Consider the following 27521-nt stretch of genomic DNA (forward strand, 5'->3'; position numbering starts at 1 on the left):
CACACATAGAGACTTTATTACGTGTATATATAAAAATCGCTTACTTGATGGAAAGCCCCCCCCCAGTTATATCTGCATAACCACAATCTGAATATAATTTGGCATTTTTCCCCTTTAAAAATGCATTTTACAAAACAAACCAAAAAAAAACCCAAAAAACAAACAAACAAACAAAATAAAGAGCCAAATTCTGACTCCCTGCATAAAATATAACTGGGACTTCGAGTGACAGAACCATGCCTCCAGCTCAGCACGCAGCCAGGGCAGGACTAGCGTGCAGCCTTTGATTCTTTTGACAGGTTTGTGTTTGGGTTTTTTTTATAGTAACACCAATTTTTAATTCGAGCAGAATATGCAGAGAAGCAGAATCAAAGCTGAAAATTCTGCTTTTTCAACTCCTCTTAAAAAGCAGGAAAATAAATCTGCAGATCTCCAATTCTTGACATTTTAGGTTTTACACTTAAAACCCCCTGTCAAGAGAAGGCAACATCTTTACTTTTCTAAGGCTTGTAAGGCTGCAGGCATGGCTCCTTGGAGTTCACCAGCAGTTGCTACAATCATTTTTCAAGGTAGCTTTTGCTAGATAATGCACTTTTAAATGTGTCTGTGCAAAAACTCACGCTACCAACACAGGCACACATACCCGTCCCCGCATACATAATTTTTTTAAAAAAATAAACGTAAAACCAGTGATGTTCAATCAGGTTCCTACACCTTCACCTCTGCTCCGTCAGCAAAGCTCAGGCAACTTTGGTCTTGTTTGTGTAACTTGAAAAGTGAAACTGGGACCCACTCCTGGAGCAAACAAGACCCCCGGCTCACCCTGCCCATCCCACCACGGGGACGGCAGTGCAGCGCTCGCAGGCTCGATGCCCAACACCCCATTCCCTCAGACAAGAAAGAAGTTAATTCAGTTTGAAACCTCGCTTCCTAATAAAGATAGGGAACAGAAGAAATGCTTTAGAAAGCTTAAGAAATCATTTATACGCTTGGTAAAAGAACGGCTGCTCTTACACAGTTAATAGCTGGTACCTTACAGGGTATTTGCTTACATGCCCACCGGTGGCTGGCTCTGCCCAGGGGGCTGCGGAGGAGCTGCCGCCCTCCTATAACAAAATGCAAGTCTTCTTGTCCTTGAAAGGGTTCTCAGAAGCAGGTATGCCCATTAGCAACGGATCTTTCTTGGCATGTTCTTCACAGTAGAGCATTAGGTCTGCTGATGCTTTTGACACCTGCAGAAGACAAGGAGGGAAATAAAAAATCCACCATAAAACGGTGTTTCCTATGGTAACATGCTCGAACGTGCCAAGAACTGCCGACTTGTACAAAGCTGTGTGGGATGGGAGGGGTGCTCGGAGATGAGCACATTCTCTGTGCGTGTCTCCTGGGCTGCCATGGGCTTGCTCCGGCTTTATCTGCAGGGAGCAGAAAAGGATGGAGCCCGGTGCTCTGCGGTTAGCGTGTGACACCAGGCAAAAATACTGCCTGGCTCCTACACGGCTTCTACAGAAAACTAAAAATAAAGAGGAAGAGTTTCAAAATAATACAGTAGGTTTGTAACAAGGAACTTCTTGGCTGTGAGGTTGGGGACAGTACACAGAAATGTCCCAGCTGTCGTGGGAATGCCATGCAGGGTCCCTCCTCGCACCGCCCCGCTCCCGAGGAAGGGCACCGCTGCTCGGTGCATCCGTGCGCTCGGTTTGCCGGCCTTCCAGAGGCGCTGGCAGCAAGTCAAAGAGCACAGCAAAGCCCGAGAAAGCAATATTACTAGTGTAGCCAATATCCTACCCCTGCTAGCTGGAAAAAAAGCTCAGCTTCTTTTCTTCCTTAAAGGAATCCAGTTTCCTCTACCTTCCTCCTCTTTTTTTTTTTTTTTTTTTAATTTATAATGTTCCTACACATTCACCTTCCTTGTAGATGCAGCATTCAGCCAGCCGAAGGATGGAACAAAAAAAAAATAATCACACAATATGCACAAAACTGGAAACACATACCTGCCTTCTGTTTCACACATTTGATTTGCACTTCCTATTTTGCTTTGGGTCTCCCTCAAGTCCATAAAGCCCCGAGCTACCTGGGGTACTGCTGGGAAGCGGCCACAAGAATTAGATTTACTCAGATTCGTTGGGCTGAAATGTTGATTTCACATTTTGAGATGGGGAGAACACTGTACTGTGGGCACACACGCACACTCTGTGATTGCCCTACAGCTAGAAGGGGGGAAAAAGCAAGAAGAAACAGGAGGGGTGAAGAAGGATGCGCTCTCACCTTTATTCTTTCTATTGAGGCTTCTATTCTTAACTGCTGGACAGTCCTTCGGGCCTGAGCTATGTTGTTGGTCGTGCTCGCCGTTTTGCCAGACATTTTCAGCGAAGCAGTGAAGTTCTGTTTTGAAAGACACTGGGTTATTTTTCCAGAAGGTGGCAAAGCACAATAAACCGCTTTTACACAGAGGCAACTGTGACACGTTGAAAAAAAGTGCTTTTTTTTTTTTTTTTTTTTGTTATTGTTTCACCCAACAGGACCAGTCAGCTAGCTGAGAAGCAGCTCGGCAACCGACGCTCTGGAACTAAAACACTCTTGAGAAAAAAATGCACTGAGCTTCTGTGCATACTTCTGCTCCACTCTGCCCTGTGTTAACAGGTGATCAGGGTTTACAGCGGGCACCACGCGCCCACCCCTACGCCTGCCATTTGCAGAGGGGCTGGATGCAACGTGGGCAGTCTCTGCCCCAGCTGCTGCCCTGCGGCGGGACGGATCCTGCCCCAGGCGGGGCCGGGAGAGAGGAGAGCAGCTGCCGGAGCGCTGGGATGGAGGAGCATCCCCTCCTCTCCCTCACACAGGTGGAGGAGGACCGCATGGCCGGATCCTGCCCCCTCGCTGAGTCCACCACAGCCGGGAGGACGCGCACGGCCTCTCCGCCTCCTTCAGCCAAGCTGCACGTCAGGGCTGCGGCAGCTTTACGACACGTCAGAGGAAAAGGAAAACAAGAAGGCAAAGTTCAGAGATGCGCTCCCAGCTGCTGGCTGCTCCCATGTGGCATCAAGCAGGGGTGGCAGAAAAAAACAAACAAGCAGCACTGGGACTTTTCTTCTCTGGGTAAGAAGGCAAAGCATCAATGCTGACGTGGGGCCAGCGTTTGGATGGTGCGCAGCAAGAAGGGAGGATGCTCTCCGCTGGTCTCAGCCGGCCGGTCCGGCAGCGACCTGAGCACAGCCTCTGCAGCGTGACCCTCGTTGCAGCTCTCTGCAGGATGCACGAGGGCAGCGTGTGCAGCTGGCACACAGGGGAGCCCAGCCCATGCCAGGATGCCACGTGCTCCCCCGCGGGTTGGACCAAGAAGACATACTCCTGAACCCACCAAAGGGCAAGGAGTGAACCAGGATGGGACGTGTGTGACCGCAGCCAGCGAAGGAAGACGTCCCGCACGCCAGCTCTGACTCGAGTCCAGGTCCAATAGGACAGGCAGCACCAGTAAACAATTCAGGGTCAGTTTTGCTAGTGCTGGTACTGCTGCCCCTGAGCAGCTTTTCTGCAGACACTCCGCAACAAAGACCCCAACAAGGTTCCTTTGTCACATCCACGAAGGTACGCTTAGTTGCAAGCTGTAAGTCAGCACTCCGCTGGCATTCATGCCACGTGGGATTTCGAGGTCTTAACCTCCTGGTAGTCCCAGAAAACTTCAGCTTCTTCAGCTGTACATAACACGCATGGCATGCTCGGGCCTGTCCTGGCTATTAGACCACAATGAGCTGTCCCTTCACCCGTGCCACACTGATGGCCACCTCATCCCATCTTGCAGCACCTTTCCTGCCACATGCTCCTGCCATCCCTGGCTGTTTCTCATCCCCTGTAGCCATTCAGCTGCTGTTGCTGGAAGGAAACCACCCATGCACAGAACAGAAGGAGCAGGGAAGGGTTGAGGATCATGCAGCACCGTGTTCAAAAGAATATCCCTACAGGCACTGCATCAGCAAAGAGCTTATCGCTGAATTATTTGGGTACCTAGGAGTTCAAGGAGCAGCTGGTTTAGAACAGCCCCAGCCTGTGAACCTGTCCTTTCTGTGCCAGTCCTTGCACACAACCTCTAGCAGGACCGTACACAAACCCTGCTGTTTGTTTTCCACAGATCCATGAGAATAATTGGCTCCGTGGCTTAAATAATTTACCGCATTACAAGGACTCAAGTGCAATGTAGCTACATGTGACCTTTCCAAGCGCTGCGTACAGCATTTCCTTGTGGGCTTCAGGTTTCTCACGCCTCAGCCTGGGTAGCAGTGCTGTTTTTCCAGCCAGTGCTCGTGCCTGCCCAGCTAGCTGGGACCAGCATTATTTTGTACCGAGTCCCCATTTCAGCACATGCCGTCATTTCTAGATTGCTCAGCAGGGCCCAGATTTTCAATTTTTTTTCCCTCCCTCTGCACAGAGCAGCCCTGGGTTTGAAGTTCACTCCTAGTACGCATCAGGCCACTACAGCCCGTGATGGTGAAGTGTCCCCACAGTAGGTGTGGGATGCCACAAAAGGCTGCCACACACCCCCAGCTCTCCTGGGGCAGCAGTGCAAGCGCCTGCAGAGCTTTCTGCTGGCTGGGAAGTGTGCGCAGGCCGCAGCGAGCATCCCCCATCCTGGCATCCTCAGCCTTTTCTGCTAGGAGTGATGCACCGACCCATGCTGCTGCAGCACCGAGTGTGCTCAGCTTTCTCTGCAGCCCTGCGATCTACCGGCGAGCAGTACTGCAAGCAGCATGCCAACCGGTATGTCACGCTTTACAGCTCACGGCTGACTTTCGCTGCTCTTTGAGCATCCCAGCAGTAAACGCCAACCGAAGCAGCCTGCTGCCCTCCCAGCTACCCCTGCACCAGCACCAGCAAAGCCCAGCGAGAGCAGCGTCAGGCTGCACGTGGCACGCGGCACTGCAGAGCAGAGCGAACGCCAGCAGCGAGCTGCAACAGGAGCAGCGCAGAGATGCTGCCACAGCTGCACGGTGTGGGGGGACCTTCCTTGCAACAGCTTTGGGCACAGTGATTGCCAAGCAGCAGGTAAGGCTGCTGCTCACGCGCGGGTCGGGGGGACATTCACAACTGAGCATTAGGTATCACTAAAAACTTATTTCCTGGAACAAACATTAAGAACGTGCTCATGGATCTCTCCAATCTGCGTGAATCGGAGCTGCCGTGTTAACAGCCCCTATTTAGCTCGCTGCCCTACTTTCCCCGTAACTCTGCATCCAGGAGGAAGAAAAGGATGGTGGCAGAAAGCATGAAACCCAGAACTAGTTTAAAGACTGCATATGCTCCAATTTCAGGGCAAATCACAGGAGGTCTTTTGTAATTTTAGAACCTTTAAACATGTGCCAGTTTAGAGATCACAGCTCCAAGCAAGTGCCCTGCAGCAGGCAAGGCACCAGCCCTTATCAGGGACACGCTGTGTCTGAAGTGTGTACACACTTTCACTCCTCTACGTAATTTCCACTCAAGGTTTCTGTATGCACCAACTAGGAGTAAAGCTGCAGCAAAGCAAAGGAAATTTCAGCAGAGTGGACGCCTGTGATGGGGGGGCCAGGGAAGCCGAGCTGGCAGCACACACTGCCAGCTGACTCACCCTGAGTGCGCAGAACAGCTTGTAAAGCATGGTTGCTTCACCCCTGCAACAGCCAGGCCAGTAACCCGAGCCTTGGTTTGTGGCAGTCATCCACCGCCCCGGGTCCCCACAAGCCCCTTATTGGCCCAAAATTTCCCCCAAGTTCCTGCTGTGCCCCAGGGAGGTCACTTACAGACCAGGTTGCACGTGGTTCACTGCTTACCACCCATGGAAGGTAATTAACGCAAAATTAAAAGAAGCCAACAGGATTTTTGGTCTGCAAAGCAGCTCTCCCTCTATGGCACTGTCCTAACTGCAGACACAGGCGCTCGTCCTCACCTGGCACACACCGCCCTGCCACTCCACAGTGCCACGAAGGAAATGCGCCAGGACCACCCGCACAAAAGCGGCTTGCTCTCCAGCCCTGCAATCCCTCCTCCATCCCTCATTTAATCCATAAGCGGCGAGGCAGGAGGTGACAAATCCAAACCGTGACTCGGCACAGGGCAGCTGAGAGGCAGCCGTGACCGTGCAGGGCCAGGCAGTGCCCGGAGCACCAGGAGTGAGACCCCCACTCCTGGGAGCGCGCACTGGTTTTGCCGGACCCGGGCTGCCATCTCCCAGCGCCCTCAGCTTGCTTACTTGGCACGGCTGCGGGTATGGACTTCTGGGAGCGTTGTTTGCTCCTGGGAGGTGTGATGCCTTTGCATGCTTGGGCTGCAAGGAGGAGAGTTAACATGCACGGGAGTCTGAAATACCCTCTCTAGCAACATCACAACACAAACTCTCAGCTACTAACCCAGTTCCACCATACTGCAGCCCAGTTATCGCTCACCACGGAGCCGTCACATCCCACAGCAAGCACACAGTGTATGCGTCCTGAATTACTAGTATTTGTAGCACCCAAATATTAAAATGCATTCTGATGGCACATTTAGTCATTCAATCTGCAAATTACCCAAGAGGAGGAGGAGTGCTGGCTGACACAGCATAAACACCTTCTCCTGGAAACAGTCATAAATCTGTAAAGGTTTAATGTTCAGACATTTTTGCTTTATTGCTGGGAAGGAGCAAGCTACTTGAGGCATGCTTCTCGTAAGAGATGATAGGAGGTGTATGTTGAATGCATGTCATATTATTTGCAAAACACAAAGTGAAAACTCTCTGGAATTCAAGGCAAAGGCTGTGGTGCATTAACCACCTCTGACGTAAGCCCTCAGTGCCGTGACTCAGACACGACAGCCTCTTCCATTTCAAGTGACGGCCAACTGAACGAGCGGGGAGGCTTGGACCACAGCAGGCAACGCAGCAACGCGCTCTCTGCTTCACCACAGGCACAAAAGCAGAATGTTATAGTATCAGAATTACCTCACGTCCTGAGGGGCAGACCATCTTTTAGCCGACGTGAATTGGCAGGGTCAGGACCACGTCCAGGGCTTGGTGCCGCAGAGAGGGGGACACAATGGCTGCAGAGGACCCGTCATCTGCCCCGGCGCTGCCACAGGTCCTGCCTGTGGGGACCCCGACCTCTACAGCCACTCGCTGGAGGCAGTGGGAAGGACCAAGCTCAAGCTCTCTGGGACTCTTGACAGCAGCACCCGAACCAGAACAAGCGTAAGCTCCACCAGTAAACCTGCCCCATGATTTTGTGATGCTGGTGCCAAGCGAACGGAGCCAGGAGACCTGCACGTCTTGGCACACCGAGGCTGCCCGAAGAGCTGCTGCCTCGGATCCGGATCCGATGGACAGCACAAGCAGGCTGCATGCTACAGCACCGTGTGCTCATTTAAAACAGCATTTAGAAACACAACAGGAGTCTTTTGTTACTAGACTTTTGGGGCATTTAAGCTGATAATTTGAGGAATTTAATTCTTGAAATGCTAATTGCTAAGCTCTAGTTCCCAGAAAGGAAGTTTAAAAGGACACGGATTTTGTGGGGTTTTGTTCAACGCTTCCTGCCTTTGCTGGCGTGCCACCAGAAGTGGGCAGAGGGATGGCTGCTCTGCTGCTGCTGCCCCCTTCCAACACACAAAAATAGCGCCTGGGCCCTGTTCTGCTCAAAGCCATTAATACCTTTGGGCCCAAGCTTTGAGACTCCTTCCCACTGAAAGCCACTGATTGCAACGGGAAACTACCGCACCGAGGGTTTTGCTGAATCTGGGTTTCATCACCTAATCCTGGTGCTCAATGAGGCCAAACAGCTGCAGAGCCCAAGTTAACTAATTTGTAAATGGTAACAGGATCATCCTCACAGGCAGTGCCTCCCCACGCCAGCACAGCCCTCGGGGCTACTTGCTGCTGTCTCCCACCCTGGCACCCGTCTTGGGGTGGCAGACTGTGCTCCCCAGTAGGCTACGCCATGCCTACGTGCCCGAAGCAAGGCACGGCTCACCGAAAACACCAGCGACCCTTCCCCGGGCCCAAGAGAGGTGCTGATCCCGTGTGGGAGGATGTTCTTGCTATTGGGGTTGTCATTTCTATAAAAAATCCTCCTGCCCCAGCAGCAGTTGAGGAAAAGGACCTTGCTACAGACAGACAGCGGGTCCGCAGGCACCAAGTGGGCGACACGCAGATATAGAACAGCACTTGGCTACGTGGAACCGAAATGATAGAAGAGGAGTTTAAACAGAATTTCTCATGTTTAGGTAGTACTCTTAAGAAAAGATAATAGATATGAGACTACTGGCAAAGAATACAGTGAGAAATCAGAAGACCCGACCTTTTGAGGGTTTTGATCAGAATAGACCCACAGCGCCAGAGCCCTGCGTTCACCCCACTCCCCCTGCCTCCTCACCAGCACCGGCGGGCACCTGGGGCCGAGGTGGCCAACTGACCTGTGCGCTGGCACAGCGAACCCAACAGCTTTGCTGCCATGTGGGTATTGCCCAGAAGGACCCACAGAAGATGGCCACAGCTGCAAAAGCTTCCTCATACCCAACAGGCTCACGTGTTCATGAAAAATGAGACTTCAACCAAGAGCTTCCAACACGTGCTGTTAGAGCTGATAAATGCAGCTGCTGAATGTGATAATGAACTCTGCTGGTACATTGCAAACCGACTGCAAGTGCTTTAAAATAATAATTTCTGGGGTAACAAGGAGCTGTTTCACACGGACATGAAAGCATGGATCCACTGCAAACCGAGCCCAAACTCTCATTCCAGACTGCAGTTTTCACTTAGTATACTGAAAAACTACAGGGTGAAAAAAAACGCCCAAACAACCCAAAGCAATTTATTTTTATCAAGTAATGCATGCAGTAAGATAGGTTCGTGGATTCATGGAGTTCTCCAGTTTTAGTATTTTCTTTTTATAAAAAGACCTAAGGTTAAAAACAGGTACTGCAAAATTAAAAGACAAACTGTTCTGCTCTCATTTCACTGGGGCAAGCCTAGGCTGACTTTACTCAGCCTTCTCTTCCCCACCCGCAAGCCACAACCCCAAAACCCCTTTTACCACTGGAGAGGTTTGAGATTCTCTGGAGTCCCTTCCCATCCTACACGAATGACCTCATTAGGAAAGTTTCAGTGCTTATTTTCCCAGCTGGTTAGCTTTGTTAATAAATTAGATGTTTTAAAAAAACAACCATCCAAACCATAACATTTGAAAATTAAATTGCTGTGTTTCCTCATCTTCAAACAAACATAGGCAGCATTACTTTAATAGTCCTCTAAGATTACTAAATCTCTTCTACAGAGAGATTTACAAACAACTAGGTCATCACCCAATAATACTGTTTTCCCTCCGAGTTCCTGGCAACCTACCCTAATAACTAAACTGCTGCAGCCATCTCGAGATGCAGGATTTCTCATGGGGTACACTTGATTTCAGACAACAGCAAACTGCAGAAAACTCCGCGGATTTGTATCAGCAGCATACGCAGTCCTGCAGAACCTGGGGTTTCATGCCCTCGGAGCCCAGGGCAGGCTTTTCTGGGACAAGGACGTCTCCCAGGAGAATTAAGTCACTCTCTAAAGAAAAGACCACTTTGATGGGAAGGGCACCATTCCGGTTTCTAGGAAACAAGCCTTCATGCCCAGCTGGCAGCCCTGAGCCAAAAGCAGAGATACCCTGAGAGCCCAACTCGTCCCACCACTTTCCCCATCAGGATCTCTCCATACTCAGTCACAACTATTCATTCTCTATTAAACGGACCAAACCCCAAGTTCCAACAAGTTTTTCCATCCACCACCTAAGACAAAACACAGCTGGTGTGATTTCACACTGTTCTAGGCAGGAGGCAAGCTGAGGGTCCCCTGCCCGCTGCTGCAGGCACACGCAGTGAGTGACAATCTCGGTGCCTCGCCAAGGGATAAAGCTGAACGAGGGCTTGCCAGACCTGAGGTTGATGGTGACAGAGATTCCCTAGCCCCAGAGCAGCTGCGGGCACGGCTGCAACTCTCACTTGCCTGACTCACAACCTAAAAAGAGACAAAATAATCAGTCCCACCAACAGCCTTCTCTGGTCACTGTGCCCAAGGCAAAGCCTGTCTGCAGAAAGTGCTCTGAAAACATCAACAGCTACATAGATGATTCTATGATATTTTTCCAGCTGTGCCAGCTGGTATAATAACACAAGCAAGCTTTTGTGCCTGTGTTCCATGCTGGTGATCGAGGGGCTCACAGGTTTGTCTACCTTCTCCAGCTACGTCCCCCTACATGCCTGCATTTTGGACCCCCCAGCTGCAAGGCAATGGCTGCAGCACTGTGTTTCTTCTGTGAGCCAGGACGATCTATCTTGATTTTCAGTGCCAAGCACATCACGCAGCTTTGATTTTTCCTTCTTAATACAAGAAGGCTGCAGCAGACAACAACAGTGAGACAGACAACTGGGAGAAGTTTCCATTGCAGTAGTCATTAACCCTGCCAGAACCCCTTGGCTTGCTGCAGAGGGGACAGATGTCCAGCCCACAAACACGCTCATGGTCACCTTTTTCCCTGTTCATTCCCACCTGTGCTCAGTTTGAAAGCTGTCAGAAGCAAAATGAATGATTACGGGAAAGGTGCTAATAACAACGGGAGGGAGCAAGACTGCCTGCCCTCTCCAGGTCCGGCAGACTTGCAGAGGCACACGCTGGGTGAGGGCTCTGTAATTAACAGCAGAGTCAACAAACCAATGGATCAAATATGCCAGTGGGAAGGCTTAGCTCATCCTTTGGGGAAAATACCTTTTTCCATGGAAAACCAAGGACTTACATTTGTTCAGAAGAGGAGGATGCTCACCAGCCGCACTTTGCTGGGGAAACACACATGAAACTTCCAGCGCACTTTATGCAGGATTTTTTTCTTTCTTTCTTATAAATAACAACAGAAACACCTGCAACAGGTGGAGCTGCCCCTCTTCCCTAGAAAAACCCTATTTTTCAAGGCCTTGCCCTATTTCTTTCTGCAGGGTTTACGTAATGAGGTTAAAATACAGCAGGCGCTTGGAACAGCCGCGGTAGGTACGCAGCTAGGCATTAAACTTGAGCTCCAACTGGGATAATTAAACACCAATCTATCTTTTTTACTCTTTTAGATCCAGGACTTACAAGCCACCTGCTGAGTGAAATGTAATTAAATCACCACGGCTAAAGTACACCCAGGAATCACCCAGCAGCTCTGCCGTGAAGTTCCCCGTTTGCTCCAGTTATGTAAAGTCAGCTTATACGGCAGCTCAAAACCCCAGCTAGCAGTGGAACAAAGGTTCAGAAGAGTGTCCTGTTACTGTTTCTTTTGAAGTAAACTAGCTTTTAAGTCAAATACCTCAAAAGATCAACAGAATGGATTGAAGAAAACACAGGACAATGACACTAACAACTATGGCAACTAGAAGCATACAAAACATACAGGGCTTTAACACGCCAACAGCCTCTGGTTTGCCAGGGCAACAGCGCACAGCTGGGGGTCAGTGTAAATCTAAAGTTACAGCTAATCTGCAAATGCAAGTTTCTAAGGCATCTCCTCTTCCCGAGCCAGAGAAGCTGTGCTGTGGGTGATAGGGGCCCTGTGCCGAGGCAGTGAGGTAGAAATGCCCTCTGTGCTCTGCCCGGGGTGCAGGAGCTGCAGGGAGGTGGTGGCGCAACAGGGCTTCAAATTTGGCAAGGGAACACCGGGCAAAGGAGAACATGAGCAATTCCAAACCCAAGAGGGACCAGTGGCTGTCCTGGTGCTCCCTTATCCCCCCGCAGCATGCTGCCCAAGGGGATCCCTCCTTGCCCAGGGCATTGCACAGCACCCACCGCACATGGCCCTGCAGCAGCACCAGCCTTAGCTTGAGTGCCCCTGGCTGCACGCCCACAGGACAGAGGGCTGAGCACCCCAGGGAGCCACTGCTGCTCTCACACCCAGGGCTGAATTGCTGCTGGGAGCTCCTCCAGCTCAGAAATGTTGGGATGCTGCTGCCCACTTCTGCCTGCTAGAAAAAACAGAAGCAAACATCACCACAGAAACTATTTTGCTTTTCTTAAAAACACAGGAATAGGGATAAAAGAAACAAACAAGCAGCCTGACAAGTTCAAGGCTGGGCTGCATCCAGCCCGTGCCGAGCTGGGTATCGACGCTAACACTGGGCACAGCTGGTACCGTCTCTGCAGGACGGCGTGGCTGCTGGGGGAAGCACACACATCCCCAGGAGCTGCTCAGTGGTGCCAGGTGGCATTTGGGCAGCATTTCTGCCCCAAAACCAACCACAATATGGTACCACGGGAGCTCATGTTTAGTTTCAGTGATTCCGCAAGAAATACTGCAAGTTTACAGTGGAACTGCCCCAGTCCTGCAACCTGCCCAGTCTTCGCTGAAAGAGTTTTAAGCTGCATCTGTTTCGCGTATCACTGCCAATAATAAAGATTCTGCCTGCGACTCCCCAGGGCTGCCTGCAAAACCATTTGGCAGTGAGCTTACTTGCCAGCACCAGTCTCCCTGGCACCCTTTCACTCCAGCCGCCTTCAGCTGGGACTCTGCAAACCATTCGGTAATAACACCATCAAACCCCAAATCCAGTTGTCTCCTCTTACGTGCTTGCACTCTCCAGAGCTAGCAGGAATAAAAAGCCAGGACTTATTCCTACTTCTGAAGTCAGCAGTTTTGCTTCTGAAAATACAGAGAGTAAATTTGTTGGGCAGGGAAGTGGAAATTTTATGGTTGCTTTCGCTCTGTAAAGCTCCTTGCCTCTCCTGAGGCTGAGCCTTGCCATTGCCCAGGGCACCGCTGGGACAGTACAGCAAGGAGCTCATCATCTGTTTCTCAGCAGGGTGACCCCCCAGCTAGGCAGAATTTTGCAGCTCCTCTGCCCCACGCAAAGGCTTTGTCCCATTCCTGATGGTGAACAGATCCTCCTCTCCCCCCTCAGCACTTACCCAGCAGACCTTCAAACGTCTGCCCTGCACCACGCAGCCCAGCAGCGGTCTGCTCCAGGGGGAACAGGCGCTGCAGGAGGCAAATATCCCCTTCACCCCCCACCTGGTTAAGCAGGTCAGCGTGCACAGGCTGGGGATGCTGGAAGGAGTGAGAAGGTAAGAGGAAGACAGGCTGCAAGCAGGGTGGGGAGGCACTGGCAGCTGCCGTCAAGGTTGGACCTCATGGAGAGTGGGGAAGAGGAGCTGCAATGGCCCTTGGAGGGTATTGCAAGGAGGGCGGCGATGCCGGAGCTATGCAGTGGGCTACGCACGCCGCTGCTATGTGTGGCTGGCGCTGCAGCAGGGTGTGAGGTATTTCGGTGCAGGATTTCTTCGGGTTCCCCAGGCACTGCGAGTGCTTCTGCACGTGCCGCTTTCCCAGGCACTTGTGTGGGAGCATGAAGGCTGCCGGCTGGTTGGGACTTGAATGTTGGTCGTTGGTTTTCCTACGGGGCCTGCTCAGGAGCAGGTTTGTTACGACTTGCAGAACCTAAAAACTCTCCGAGTCCAAGCCAAGAGGCCTGACGCTGGCATTAAAGGCTGTAGCTGAGTGCAGAAATAAACAACTCTATTCCAAGGGTGCATCATAGCGTAACCAGGTATGTCAGCACACAGAAACGCGGTTGCACGCAAGCGCCAAGAAGTCTCTGTAATTGTGGTATTTCATGGCCTTGATTTTTTAATGTGTAGGTCCCTGATGGGAGAACCTGTTGGATGAATCTCAAAGCGCCTGGCACCACCCTAAGCCAAACTGCTGTCCTCTGCGCTGGAGCAGGCCTGGAGGGGAATGCTGTTTGCTGTACAGCATTTAGAGCTCCAGCGAATGCCAACACGTGCTGCCCCCTGATCCTGCACGCCCCCGCACACAGCAGCACCTTTCCACAGCTGCCTGGTGAAGGGGATGCCAGCTCCCATGGCTGGCCAGGAAACTATGCTCTCCTCTTCCTGCACTGAGGTCGAGCAACCCGGTGTAGGGATGCGGCTGAGGACCCCCAGGCCCCTTCCCCAATGGCATCTTCTCTCCACTGTGCAGTAGGACCGGGCACAAGCCTTTTGCTGCTGCCCAGTCCCTGCAAGGGAACTCACACGGAGGGTGGGAGAGGTACAGGGTCCCTGACGGCAGGTGGGAGGAAAGGCTCATCCAGGGGACGCCTCTGCCCACCTGAAACCCAAATTGCCCTCAGGGCTGCTTCTTCTTAACCAGCATATAGAGTTGAGGGGCATGAAGGACGTGCCTCGCGTTGGCAGGACAGGCAGCAAGCCCAAGGATTTTATAAAGGACTTGGGAAACCAGGATGCATATCGAGCGTGCAAAAAGACTGGAAGGGTCATTGTGGAGGAAGCACAGGGTGAGCAGCCCTCACCCGCCACTCCTGCCACTCACGGCCCAGCACAGGCCAATTCCTGCACACGCATCTCCGCAGCACCTCTCTGGGAGTGCTCTTTATCACATCCACACCTTCAAAGTAAATACTACAAAAGTTATCCATGCTCATCTTCCAGAAACGGGGACCCACTGTCCTAGATGAAACCCTAATTAGAGAGCACTGGAACAAGGAGGGCACGTTCAACACTCCTCCTGCTCCAACCGGTTGCTCTGCTCTGAGAAGGAAACATTATCTCCGGCAAAACAGCCCCTTCCCAGCTCACCCACCTCTCGCGCCTGCGCGGGGTGATCCCATCATTGCAAAGCTGCACCCCAGCCAGCACCTTGCTCTGGTTATGCAGCCAGCCTAGTTTTTCCAGCGGTGGGTGCAGCCAAAGGGAAAGCCTGCGGCGACTGGCAGGGCTCTTGCCGCCCCGGCCCCACTACGGGGCCGTGCTGACACCCAGTGGAAACCACAGTGAGACGCCCGGCTGAGGGATATTTTCCTGCTGCTATGCTACTAAATAGAACGGAAAATAAAACCTGGTTAGCAGGAAAACATCGGAGCCCTGCCCTCAGCGAGAAAACAGGATTCAGTGGTAAAAAGAAACGGGGATTAAAGATGCTTTCTGGTAATCTCTCTTTATGACACCTATACCACGTGCGACAAAAGGAGAGACAACGTTGTGCGATTCACCAGAGTTTACAGGGAGGAGGAGGACTCAGAGACACTCATGCACCTTGCAGTTCCAAACACAGCACCCATGATGCAAACTCCCCAGGGAAAATGGCAACGGTGACTGCTCACAACCTCGCTGCTGGCTCTGGGGGTACCACGGGGGGCTGCAAGCAGCCCTCCCCCTGCACAGCCCCAGCCAAGGCCCAAATAGCTCTCAGCAGCTGTGGTGCCTGCGCGAGCTGCCTTCACAGGGGGACCGGCAGCCGGGGAAGGTTTCTGCTCCTGCCTCTGCAGCTCCTGCGAACCAAACCGCCAGTAGCAGCGGTGACAGTGATAGCTAGCTGGTTCCTGGCAGGCGAGAAGGACTTGATTTTTAAATAGTTATCAGGCAAGATTTACAATCGCAGCACAAATATTTTATACACGCTAGAAAAAGGTTGGGTTTGGTTAAAAGAAAACAAGATCCTCCCCAAACAAAAACAACCACTTTGCGTATTCAAGGATCACGCTATTACAGTGCACACAGAAAAGCTAAAACATCTGGCAGCTGCAAGCTGCAGTACTTGCACACGGTGTTTTTGGGGAAGGACGCGGATGCTTTGGGATGTATGCCCTACACAGCACCGCAGCTGAAGGGAGCAGGGAAACTCAGATGCCCCAAAAGACCCAACTTCTGTTTTCCTGGGGCACAGAAGCTTCCATGTTGTGCAGTCACTTGCCCTTTTATACAGTCTGCACAAGTACAGATCTCACGTGTGATGTGAGCTTGAAGCAAATGCAGGGACAAGGTTTTACACCTCAAGAGGTATAAGAGCGAGCTGAAAGCGGGGGACAGGCACGCCTCAGCTCTGTTCGGTCCATTCGCCCCTTGTTTGGATTATGGTATACATTAGCAGATTTCAAAACTACTTTTACAGCAGAAAAGATACAGCAATGACAAACTCCCCTTCCACCCACAGCTCTCGGAGGAGGTGCAGTAATTAGGGCTAAGTTAGTGATGGGAAGTCTGGGCATGCCGATACACCTGCTTTCCCCAGAGACGAGCATCTCGTTGGCGCACACGAAAAATAAAAGCTCCTTAAAGCACGGAATGCCAATTCATCATGTTTGCGTCTTCAGAGAATTTACACTTGAGAATATTTAGAGATTTTACAGTCAAGATCTTTTTCTAAATTATAAACAATGCTGCCAGTGTCTTAATTAGTCTTTCTAAAATGCATAAAAATCCGAAATAATGTGAAATGAAAGAAAACAGACAATCCCAAGATATTCAGTTGGATTTAGTGATCTGGGTATTGAATTAAGGATGCGTTCCTTCACGACCTTCATTTCACAAGTTATGCCAGCCCCATCCTGCTGATCAAAACTGAGCGACAGCTACATTTGATTTTCAAAGTCAGCTTACATACATATGATTCTGTCAAACCCAATTTACTTGTTGGGAAACGAGTAGTGGAAAAACCCGCTTCTATTTTCCTCTGCATTTTTTTGTGACTTAAGTTTTTATATCTTTAGGACAAATGAAAGCCATGAGAACTGACTTCTAGATCAAGGTTACCTCGAAAAACTTCTGAGTAGTATTATTCTGAAGACATTAGCCTGAAGTCATTGGAAAAGACAACCTGTGCTCTCTAACAAACTGCAGTGCAGTTTCTCCACAGAAGGTACCTGTTTCTCCCTGCAGGGCACTACCCAGCTAACTCACACCAGGTAAGACATACACAAACTACAATGAGACATTTGCAAAGAGACTTTTAGTGGTACCAAAATCAGTTCATCTTACAGCATGTAAAGCAGGAGCGGTCGTGATTAAACCACCAGACTAGGAGTCACGAGATCCAGCTTGGCCTCAGGTTACGTGACCTTCAGCAAATTCTTAGTCTGAAAGAGAGATAAAGCAGAGGATGCTGGCAGGAGCTGCTCTGTGAGGAGCTCCATGGTTCTCAGCTCAAAGCCACCGAAAGGGTGCGAAGCATTTCACAAGCTTCTTGGCTATACGAATTTATCAAAGTACCTATTTTAAGAACAGGGTGAATATAGGAATCGTCTGCATTCTGAGATGGTCAAACAATATACACTTAACACAGCAAACAGGGAAATTATGAGGACTTGCACGCTTGCCCCTTGCTAACTGGTGGAGTAAACAAGGAAAAGCCTAATTGCCACGGTAGAAGCAGCCCATGCAAAATAGCGTTTCTGCTCCCTAATATTAAACGTGAGTGCAGTCAGGCAATTAGGAACGGAGGTGACTGACTGTCAGCAACCCCTGTTGTTAATGCCTTAGAGCAGAGAGCTGCCAGCGCTGTACCAAGCCACAAGCACAGAGCCTGCCCGGCTGCCATGCCTGCCACGGAGCCGGTGCCAGCCTTGTGGCCTCTCCTCCATAAGGCTGCCAAGTATTTTCTATTTGTTCTACTCCAGAATAAAACTACATCACTGTGGTTTGGGACTTGTCACGCTGCTTCATATTTTGCATGAAAGAAAGGAATAAGCATGTACGGGAAACTCACCTACACAGGCAGTCTCGCGACCTGTCCAGCTTGCTTTGATTTTATCCCTGTAATGGTCCTGAAACAGAGCAAAATAAAAATTGTAAGTGCTTCATAGTGCAAGAAAGTCAAAGCTAAGAGGGGTTAGCGCTTGTGGTTTAATTCTAGTCACGAAGATCACAGTATTTTGAGACTGGACTCACTGAAAAGTCTACCTCAAACCTGTCTTACGGCCAGCTCTCCAACTTCCCTTCCCCAGGACACAGCCATGGGCAGCCAATTTCCCAAGCCACCTCCCAAATGTGAATGAAGTCACTAAGTTTTCACACCTTTCTTGCGCTGCCTTCTCGCGCTGCCTTCTCACTGCTGCTACGGCTCCTCCTGAAGCCCACGCTCCTGGGCAGAGGTCCCACCCTGAGCCACAGCACACGAAGTTTAGAAGCAGCTGTTATAGAAAAGCTACTGGCTTTAACACGAGTTAAACTACCCAGGATAAAACCCTGACCCCGTTTATATTAAGTGCCAGTGTAGCCGGTGTTGAGCACATGCACTACTTTGCCCTCTGTAGACCTCTCTGAGATGGAAGCCTCCACTGATACGTTCTGCCAGCTGGACTTAAACAGGAGAAACAAACTCAAGAGCCCACATTTCCTACAGAGGCCTTCACACACCCATAAAAAAACCCTCGGAATCTTATCAATCCTAAAATGTACAAGTTCCTGCACCAGATACGGTTCACTGTTGCAAGACTGACAAACCCAGTGCACACTATATCTAATACCTTTCTTCGATTTTCATTGTATAAACCACTGATTTTAAACGGAAATTATATGACAATGACAATTCAATGAGGGCAACAATTTTTGAAGAGTGTTGGTCATGAATGACAGTAGAACTGGGCACCTGATACGTAACCCTGCATCACCAAGAACAGAAACCAGCAACTGGAGAACACCTCAAAGATCACAAGGGTTTATTTGTTTGAAAACATCTATCTACAATACAAACACAAACCAAGTTGGGTGCCTTGATGCTATGGGTAAAAGAGAAGGTGATAAAAAAAAAAAGTGACATGCCTTCTGTGATAGCTAGAGGGGGGGTTTCATTTACAAGTAAAGATGTCTTTATTCGCATTGCTTTGCTGCTGCGTGAAGTCTTAAGGGCATGCATGTTCAGTGCCACACACACACGTGTACAAATATATATGTCAAGTTCTAAAACCAGCAAATAACCATCTAACATTGACTGGCAATTGCTACGCTAACGCACGTTTATATACTTTTGTATTCCTGTAGAGACACCCACTGTCAAGTACAGTGCAAAACACGGATTATATGCACCAGGCACTTACTAAACTGGAAAAGCAGCTGAGGCACAGATAACTCATTAACTAAGGACACAGCAGAATCCAGGACTGCCACTGACACTTTTTGGAAGAAAAACAACCGCCATTTGCCAACAGAGATCTGGCACAGAGCCCTGGCGCTGCTCAGTAACCGGCCGAATAACGCAATTAGCTACGAGATTTACCAGCCCCAGTATGCACGAAATGTAGAGCCAATTCCCGGCATGCTAAACCCAGAGCGATGCACAGGGGCAAAGCAATGGCAACGACCACCAGCAGGGAGAGGGCAGGGGCGGGTGGCCGTTTGGGCAGGCACACCGTGGCACAGACTGACCACGACTGGCTTTGGCAGAGGGGCTGGGCTAGCACGCAGCCCCCAGCCTTCACCAGGCAGCAACAACGGGGGCAGAGAAGCCACAGCAATTCAGTTCCCTCATTCCCAGAAAAATCAGGGGAAGAAAAAGCACTGAAAGTTCCCAAGGGACGGTCCTTAGCAAGGCAGAGAGGTACTGGCAGCACAGACAGCGTCCCCTTTATAAATCACATGGCACTTCCCGTGTTGGAAACGGCGTCAACATTTTAATAGCTGCTGTTAAAAGTCATTCCGTGGAGTAGGAAAATAAATTGCCTTCAAAAAGAGACTGCCTCGTCGCAGCCAGTCCTTGTTGTTCCAGTGCCAAGCTTGTGCTTTTGACACAGCAAGGAAACAAAAAATAAGTGCAACACATAACCCTCCTTTACATACATGTGACGGCTGCATAAAATACAAGTTTTAACAGAATAGCTTCTGCTTTACTTATCTGCGCAAGTTCTCACTCCAGTCACACACCCTGAAAATTGTTAAGGGAAAGTAAGAAAATTTTTTATCTACTGACTTCTGCTTCCTGATGGAGATCAAAATACGTAGTCAAAAGAATCTTTAATGCACCTAAAAAATAAATATGGCTCATTGGGGCCACTGTCCTCCCTAGAGCCATAAAGCCTCAATATTCCTGCCTAATCAAAGCTCCTATCAAATTAGTCATAAACCCCCACAAACTCAACATTACTAGCATAGTTTGAGGCCAGTGTAATGCACCCCCTCCAAAACCTTCCTGTAAGACATGCTGCATAGTCAGAGCGTAAGCATTCAGAGGTCAGGCCATCCTTGGGAAGGAATAAATCAGGGAAGGACACGTGGGAGAGAGAAGCGAGGAAATGCCGCTGCCAGACGCGTCCCAGACCCTCTGGCCAAGGACAGCAGCGTGAGCCCGGATCCTCCTGTGCTGCAGGCCCCAGCAGCCAGCTCCAGCTGGAGCATCCCTGCTTTGCAGGACAAATCCCTTGCAAGTTTGACAGTAACATAAACCAGATTCAGCTGGGAAGAAGACGCTCCACCTCCCAAAACTGCCAGTGGTACTTTCTGCTTATCCCAGCTCCAAGCTTACACCAAAAAGCTTGAATATTTTATTTTTTTTTGGCTCAACTGAAAACACAGCTGAAAAGGTATTTTGGGATCTGCTCAAACTTACCCAAAGCAATGACTGACAAAACAGAGTTTTGAGCATTTTACTTACAACAGCACCAACTTTTACATTTTTAGGGCAGCAACTCTGATAGTTTAACACACACCCCGGACAGCTGTGAAAAGCAACAGGAGAATGTAACATCTTTTATACCATACCCTATAGCAAAGAGGAAGATGATGCAGGAAAACAAAAGTTTGGCTGAAAGATTATGGCTTTTCATTAAGAAAAAGAACTAGCTCTTTCCACTTAATCTCATTTCTGAGACTTCTTGTTGCACTTGCTTAACTTCCTCCTCCTCCTCCGCACAGACCCTTTTCCTGGCGAATGAAGCTGGCGATGCTTTCGGAATTATTTTGGTTCAGAAACAAAAGCCTCTCGGGCTTCTGTAGAACTGCTACACAACTGCAAATTCATATTTCATGCTGGTTTATGTTCACCTCTAGTATTTCCTACAACAGCGTAGCTTTCCAGGGAGGATAACTTCTTGCCAGCTGTGCTGGTGGTGTTTAGTAAGGACAACCGAAGAGCGGAATCAACAAGGGAGAGGAAAATCATCAGTGAAAGATTTTGAAAACACACGAGAAGCTGCACCACACTACAGCACAGGATTCTTCATGAGAACTTTCTTTTTCTAATGCAAACTACAACGAACCACCCTGGGACAGAATTTCTTGCACTTCACTGTGACAAGAAATAATGTAATTACCTATGGTATTTGCTTGATTTTACTTTTAAAAACAGAAAGGAAATTTTCTTCTGGAAATACTTTGGCTATTCATCGAGATGATTAATGACATGGCAAAGAACCTTTTTTTCTTTTCTTAACTGCAAAGGTATACACAGATACATCAAGCACCTCAGAACCACAGACTGTACCAGATGCAGAGATAATTTAAGCCCAAAGACCTAACAACAGAGGACAGAAATCTAAACATAACCAATTAGGGACAGACAGCTCAGGAAAGGCCTTTCTGGAGACAAACTTCCTACATTACAACCAATTTTAAATTAAAACTTACAATTTATAAGCAATCAGAATGCCTGTTTCTGCCTTCTCCTCTGCAAGGCCACCTTTATACCCTTCCATCACTGCTAAGTCCAACTTCCCAACCCTTCCCGTGGTGACTCCTGCTCCACAAACCAGACCCACAGCACTAGCTTTCATGGCCACGACAGTTTTTCCTGGTTCTCAGCCCATTTTTCCCTTTGCAGCGATACCCACTGGTCCCTCGTGAGAACACCGCACACCTTTCCTTACGCTTCCCCAGCACGACCAAAGGAGGCTGCGCAGCGGCGAGGGCAGCACTGCATCCCACAGCATCATCAGAACCTGCGAGGGAGGGTTGGTTGGTTTTTTCTCTCCTAGCACCACAAAACCTCTCTTCCCCATGGCTAATCCTACATCCCCACTACAAATAACACAGCCACCCACTCCCACATGCATTTAATGTCAGCTTTTGAATTGCCCAGTTCTTGCCCCAGCAAGGGAAAGAAGCGATTCCGAGTATCAGCATCTACCCGGGAGAGCTTTCGCACAGAGATTACTATAATTGCGCAAAGATAACTATCATTTAGAGAGTAAGAGCAGGCGAAACCTCCTCTGTGTGCTTCAACTGCCTCTGCACAAGGAAAGGTTACGAACAGGGAAGGGATGATTCAACAGAGCACCGCCAGCATCAGCCTGTGCAGCTGCCAGCGCAGCCCAGGCCAGGGAACTGGGCTGCCCCATCCCACAGATCAGCTTTCCCGCCTGGAGACGCTCCGCTCGGGAGAGCTGGCATCAGAGGATCGTTACCTGCACAGCAAGCGAGGGCTCTGAGCAGATGCTGCGTGTTGGAGCAGAGGCACAGCAGAGGGATGCAGTAAGGCTCGGGTCACATATACCTCCAAAACAAATCGTGCCAAAAAGTAACAGCAGGTTTCTATAGACACAGGAGAAGGGACAGGAAGAAAAATGGTGTAAATAAATGGAAGAGTAAGCCTAGTGCCTGCTTCAAGTTGAGCTGACTGTTTAAACAAGAAGGAGACAACCCAAAGCTAATACATGAGCCAACAGGGGCTACCACCCCTCGGGCAGAGGCTCAGGATCCACAGCATCCCAGGGGCCGCATCCTGCAGTCATTAGCTGCTTCAATACAAATAATCCTCACAACACAGTTTTGTTTTGTTTCGGTTTGGTTTTCACTCTTAACTCCATCACATGCCAAGACACTGATACAGATACAGGAAGCTGAACATAAACACATTGACTGCTTTACCAAAAATTCAAAGGAACACAACTAAAAATATACAGTCAGTGCCATCCTCAAGCATCTCAGAGCTTGAGGTCCCCAGAAACTAAGAGGCTCACAGACATGGGGTACACTGTACCCCAGCTCCCAGTTTTAAGGACCTCCTCCCCTCCATGGACACCCGGCTGGAAGGAGGCTGAGCTGCTCCACAGTAACGGGTGCTATGTTGTGCTGCATAGGAATGCTGGATCCCTCCAAGCTGTGTGCCCCTCTGGGAGACAGACGTACCCCCACTGTGCTCCCACCTCCCCTGGGTAACCCCACCACTCCCCTCACCTTCCCGCTTCTGTCTACCTCAGAAAACGCCACGGAGAATCCTAGTGTAACTCAGCCACTGTGAGGACTTTTGTCACTACCTCTGCTCTTTCTCCTACTTCTCATGAATCCTTTTATTTTACAAAACAGCGTGAAAACTTTTTGCTCACGTCATTAATATTGTCTCTCCTCCCTCCCTTCTACATTCCTCTATTTGCTGCCGAGAGAAGAAAAGATGCGATTTCAGAAGAGACCACAATGTTGAATACAAGATGAACGTTCAGGTTCAAGAAAACTGAGGTCTAGTTGTGTAATATTGCAAAATTCAGAAGAGAGCTGCACAACTCCAGCAGTGATTAATGTGGAGCAAATCCCGAGAGTCATTGAACATCTGCAACTTCAATTTCCCAAGAAATGGCAAGTCCACAACTACTTCCAAGATCTGGGGAACTTGCTTTCTGCTCCAATTAAAGCTAATGAAAGTTTCACTACCGATTCCCACCTCCATGCAACAAGAGCATTTCTGTGCTAAAGCATGAGACCCGCCAGCCCTACCCATTCCCGCAGCTTTTGCAAGTGCAGATGAATTTGCAGCAATACAATCCTCCCAGGAATACATAGCTTGGCCAAGGTCGCAGCGGTGTTTCCCATGCTAACTATAAGCTGCTTGGAAAGTACTCCTCTCCATCCCCACAAAGCCAGTTCCTGTGGTAATCTCTGCTCTGGCAGAGGGGACAAAGTAAAAGGGCTGAGGGTAAGGATTTATTGGGCTGTACCATGAATTTCTGGAGCAATTTGAATTTGCTTTTGCAACAGAGCCTCATCAAAGGATGATGCATCAGAGTTTGGGAAGCTGAGCCCAGGAAGGAAGCACGTTCCCACCCTGCAGAGCTGTCATGTTTAGCATCTCCCAAAACAAAACTCACCATTTCAGCAACACTTGAAGGGATTGCGGAGCCATCATCGTGTTACTGTGTATCTCAGACCTCACTCTAGAGAACTTCTTTTGAATCTGGCTCAAATATCCCAAGTCTTTTAAGGAACAGAGCCCAGGAAATGAAGAATCTTCAGTATTCATTAAAAACGTTATTAAATAGCCAAAGAGACGGATCTTTGAAGCAAAAGAAGTACCTGAAACCTACAGCCCAACTCAATATTTGCCCTTAAGTATAATGCCAGCAAGAGATCAGAGATGCTGGCAGTGGTTCTGACAGTGATGACTGCTGTTTGGGAGCCCTCAGAAACATCTCCAAATAGCAGGAGAGCGTAGTTTTTAAAGGAAGGTGGTCCCGTCACCTGGGTGGTTACGAAAGTGAGCTCGACCGAAGCACCACTGGACTCCATCCATTGTTCAACTCCAGGATTTATTTGCTGCTTTAATGCTTGATTAAAGATATCCTGAATGACTACAATACATTCAACGCAAGGATGAAATACAGGATTGAGAAGTCATTAACTGCATACTAATCCCTCAATCTCATTTAGTGGTACTGGAGTAGCATAAAATGCAACTGCTATCCAGTACTTGCTATTTACTCACAGAATTTTATTACTAAACTGATTTACAACCAAGGCAAATGCAAACAAGTAACTTGTCACTGATGCTATTAGCCCTAAGTCAATAAAAATGCCGGCTAATAACCTGACAAATTGCTGTGAATTCAATTTGATATGCCATACTAATCAAGCTGTTTCCTGATCGTCAGAACTAATGAGGCCCAGCTTCCTACGTATTCAGCTGGGCTTCCCAAGCCCTCCCCTGCATCGCAGTAACTCTGATGTCTGTCCCCATCGCGTTCACTGTGACAAATCCCCCCTGCAAGCTCGAAGCCACACGCCAACACGGGTCTTGCTGCCCTTCCTCCAGCAGTGATGAGGCCACAGTGTCCCCCAAACACCTGCGGTGGGGCTGGTGCCAGCGAGGGGGGAAGGAGACGGATGGGCTGGGACAGGCATTAGCCCAGTGTGGGTGCCCCCTCCCAACAGCACCAGGCTAAACCCACCATCTACACTTCAAACACCCTTTTTGCTCCCCCCACAAATGAAGAATTTGAGCTTGGAAGGCAGTATTGCGATTTAAGTTACTGAAGTAAACTTATTACTGCAACAGGGTGTGTAATCTCAATATCAGCACGAAACCTCCTTGAATAATGACGCTTACCACTAATTAAACTCCTTCCCACACTAATCCCACAACTCCTCACACATGGGAAACTTCCTCTGTCAAGTGGAGCACCGCGACCCCAGGGGGGGCGAGGGGAGCCCACCATCCCACAGGTGGGAAAATCAAAACAAATACAGCGTAAATGATTTATCCAAAGGCTGGGGCTGCCCCTCTGCAGTCCCCTACTCCCAGCCCTGCGCATCCAGCACTGCCATAGGGAAGGTCTGGACGGAGGGAAGGCCACGTGCTGCCGCACAGAGCCTGACTCCAAGGGAAAGGCCTATTTATTTTTTTTTTTTTTTACATAATTGACCAGATCTCATCCCTTTCAGGAGCCACACGCAACTTGTTGAACCATATCAAAGCAGCTCCGGGCTGCGCGCAGACTCTCGCCGGGGCTGCTCCTCAGGCGAGCTGGAGAAGGTGCAAAACAAACACCCCACCAGAGCCCAAACCACCCCCAAACCCACCCGGGGCCCACCCGGGCCCAGCCCTCCCGCCGGGCCCGGCCCCGCCCGCGGCCCACCCAGGGGGCCCCGCTGGGGCCTCCCGCTGCCCCACCACGGCCCCGCAACGTGCCCCGACCTGCGGAGACCGAGACCCACCACCGAGCCCCCTCCCCACCGCCACAGCCCCCCGGCCGGTGCTTCTTCCCCGCTCAGGCCCGGTACTCACCGCCCGCCACCCGTCTCCACAGGCGACCGGAGAGAGCGGCCTGGCCCCGCCCACCGCCCGCGCTCGACCCGCCCACTCTCTCCAGGCCCCGCCCCCGAGGGGCGGAGCGGGGCCGGTTGTGAGTGGGCGGGGCCAAGATGAGGTGGGCGGGGCCAAGGGGGAGTGGCGCGGAGCCAGCCCAGCCCATGGGCTACCTGCGTTCAGGTTAGAAAAGGATCTATTTATTTGGGGTTTTCTCTTTTTTTTTTTCCAACTTATTTTATTGTAGCAGCATTTTGGGGGCTGGTGTGACATCAGGAGGGCACAAGCCTTGCTACATTGCATCAGGGGATTTATACAGCCGGGTCCAGCGGCAGCTGTAGCATCTTCCCTGATGAGGCTCAGGGACTGGTATAGCCTAAACACTCTTATGAAAGATATAATTTATATTTAATTCTTTAATTAAATAAATTAATTTAATTATCCCAAAGGAGCAAAACATGGGGGACACAATGCCCATTCTCCCACCCAGTCACCCACCAAACCCCACCAAGACGTGTAAGTGACCAATGTGCCCAGTGCCCCTTCCATATCTACAGGAGATTGCACAACCAAATCCAGTCTCTCCTGCTACGAAGACCGGATTCAGCCCCACCAACACTGTTCCTGAAGGCATTGCCACAGGAGCAGTGTGCTGCCCAGGGACCGGAGCAGACCTGGCACACAGGGTGTGATGGCAGAGCATCCCAGATGCTGGACTGGCTGGAGCATCCCCCACGCCCGGGGACCAGCTGGGCATCCTGTGGGGTTTGCAGAACAGGGGCAGCACCAGCCCCAGGGAGGAGCAGCCCTGGCATCTGCAAAGGCTTGTCTGCTGCCTGAACTGGCCCGGCGTGCCTCTGCTTGCGAGGCTGGGTGCTTTGATGCTGGGAATTGCTGGGGAATACATTTGTCTTCAGAGGCAGAGGAGGGCATTGATTAACACTTAAACACAGGTTGCTGCCTGGGAGCCTGCTGGAGCGCTCATTAGATCAGATTAAGTTTGGTCTCGGTCTTGCTTTTACACCAAACTCATTGCTGTTAAAATCCAGGATGACAGGTGAACATTTGGAGTGTGATGTTCCTCCCAGATCTCCTTGTCTATTGGCAGTAATGTGGGGTTTAGCCCCCGAGTTCCCCTCCAAAGGGAGGATTGGGGTGATATGGGAGGGGAATGCAGCCCCTCACCCAGCACCCAACATCTGCAGCTGGGTCTCACCTGCTCACCTTCCTGCAAGGGATGGGGCATCGAGGCTGGGAGAATGGAGCTGGGAGGAAGAGGAGGCAGCTGGGGTGGGAGAAAACACCGGTCCCACTGCGGGGAGAGATGGGGAAGCTGCTGTGCTTGTCACCAGCCAACATCAACTTCGCGCCCAGTGTCCCCCCGCAGCTCCTGAGCTGTACCCCAGCCCCACAGCCAGCCTGAAAGCACCAGGACCCCCACACCCCCTCACTCTTTTCCATGGCCACGTGTTGTCTGACACCAACGTGCCCGGTTGCTGCTCCCCTTGGCACAGCCAGGCCCTCCCAGGTGACACCAGCCCACCTCCACAGCCGGGGTTGGCGGGTGAGGGGTTGGCATTGCCATCCTGCTCACGGCGCTGCTCCTGCTGCCGTGCAGCGGGGCGCTGGCTGCACAGAAGGACACTGTCACACGTTATGCCCTGGCGCAAAAAAAAATCCACCCCCACCCCCCAAATCCGTTAGGAAAACTACCAAAAGAAGGAATTCCTCACGCCATCCCCACTTACAAGAAGAGACAGCGACCTCTCCCCA

The 27521-nt window shown here is 50.3% G+C and overlaps 1 protein-coding gene across 7 annotated transcripts; it reads right to left on the reverse strand.

Annotated features, from left to right (window-relative positions):
• On the reverse strand, positions 1-25802 carry GNG12 (G protein subunit gamma 12). 7 transcript variants are annotated; one of them, XM_040610856.1, is made up of 7 exons: positions 25728-25795; positions 22138-22264; positions 17511-17568; positions 16784-16881; positions 12575-12650; positions 2269-2385; positions 1-1232 (listed from the first exon to the last, which is right to left on the reverse strand). In XM_040610856.1, the coding sequence occupies exons 4-7, from the start codon at positions 16786-16788 to the stop codon at positions 1107-1109; spliced, it is 324 nt and encodes a 107-aa protein (XP_040466790.1). In that variant the 5' UTR covers positions 16789-16881; positions 17511-17568; positions 22138-22264; positions 25728-25795; the 3' UTR covers positions 1-1106. The 7 variants fall into 7 exon arrangements, with proteins under 7 accessions (XP_040466790.1, XP_040466789.1, XP_040466791.1 ...); XM_040610855.1 differs by lacking the exon at positions 22138-22264 and having other exon boundaries at positions 25728-25802; XM_040610857.1 differs by lacking the exons at positions 12575-12650; positions 22138-22264 and having other exon boundaries at positions 25728-25796.
• Between the last annotated feature and the right edge of the window lie 1719 nt (positions 25803-27521).

Source organism: Falco naumanni, chromosome 11, assembly GCF_017639655.2.
Source record: "Falco naumanni isolate bFalNau1 chromosome 11, bFalNau1.pat, whole genome shotgun sequence".
Taxonomy (NCBI): Eukaryota; Metazoa; Chordata; class Aves; order Falconiformes; family Falconidae; genus Falco; species Falco naumanni.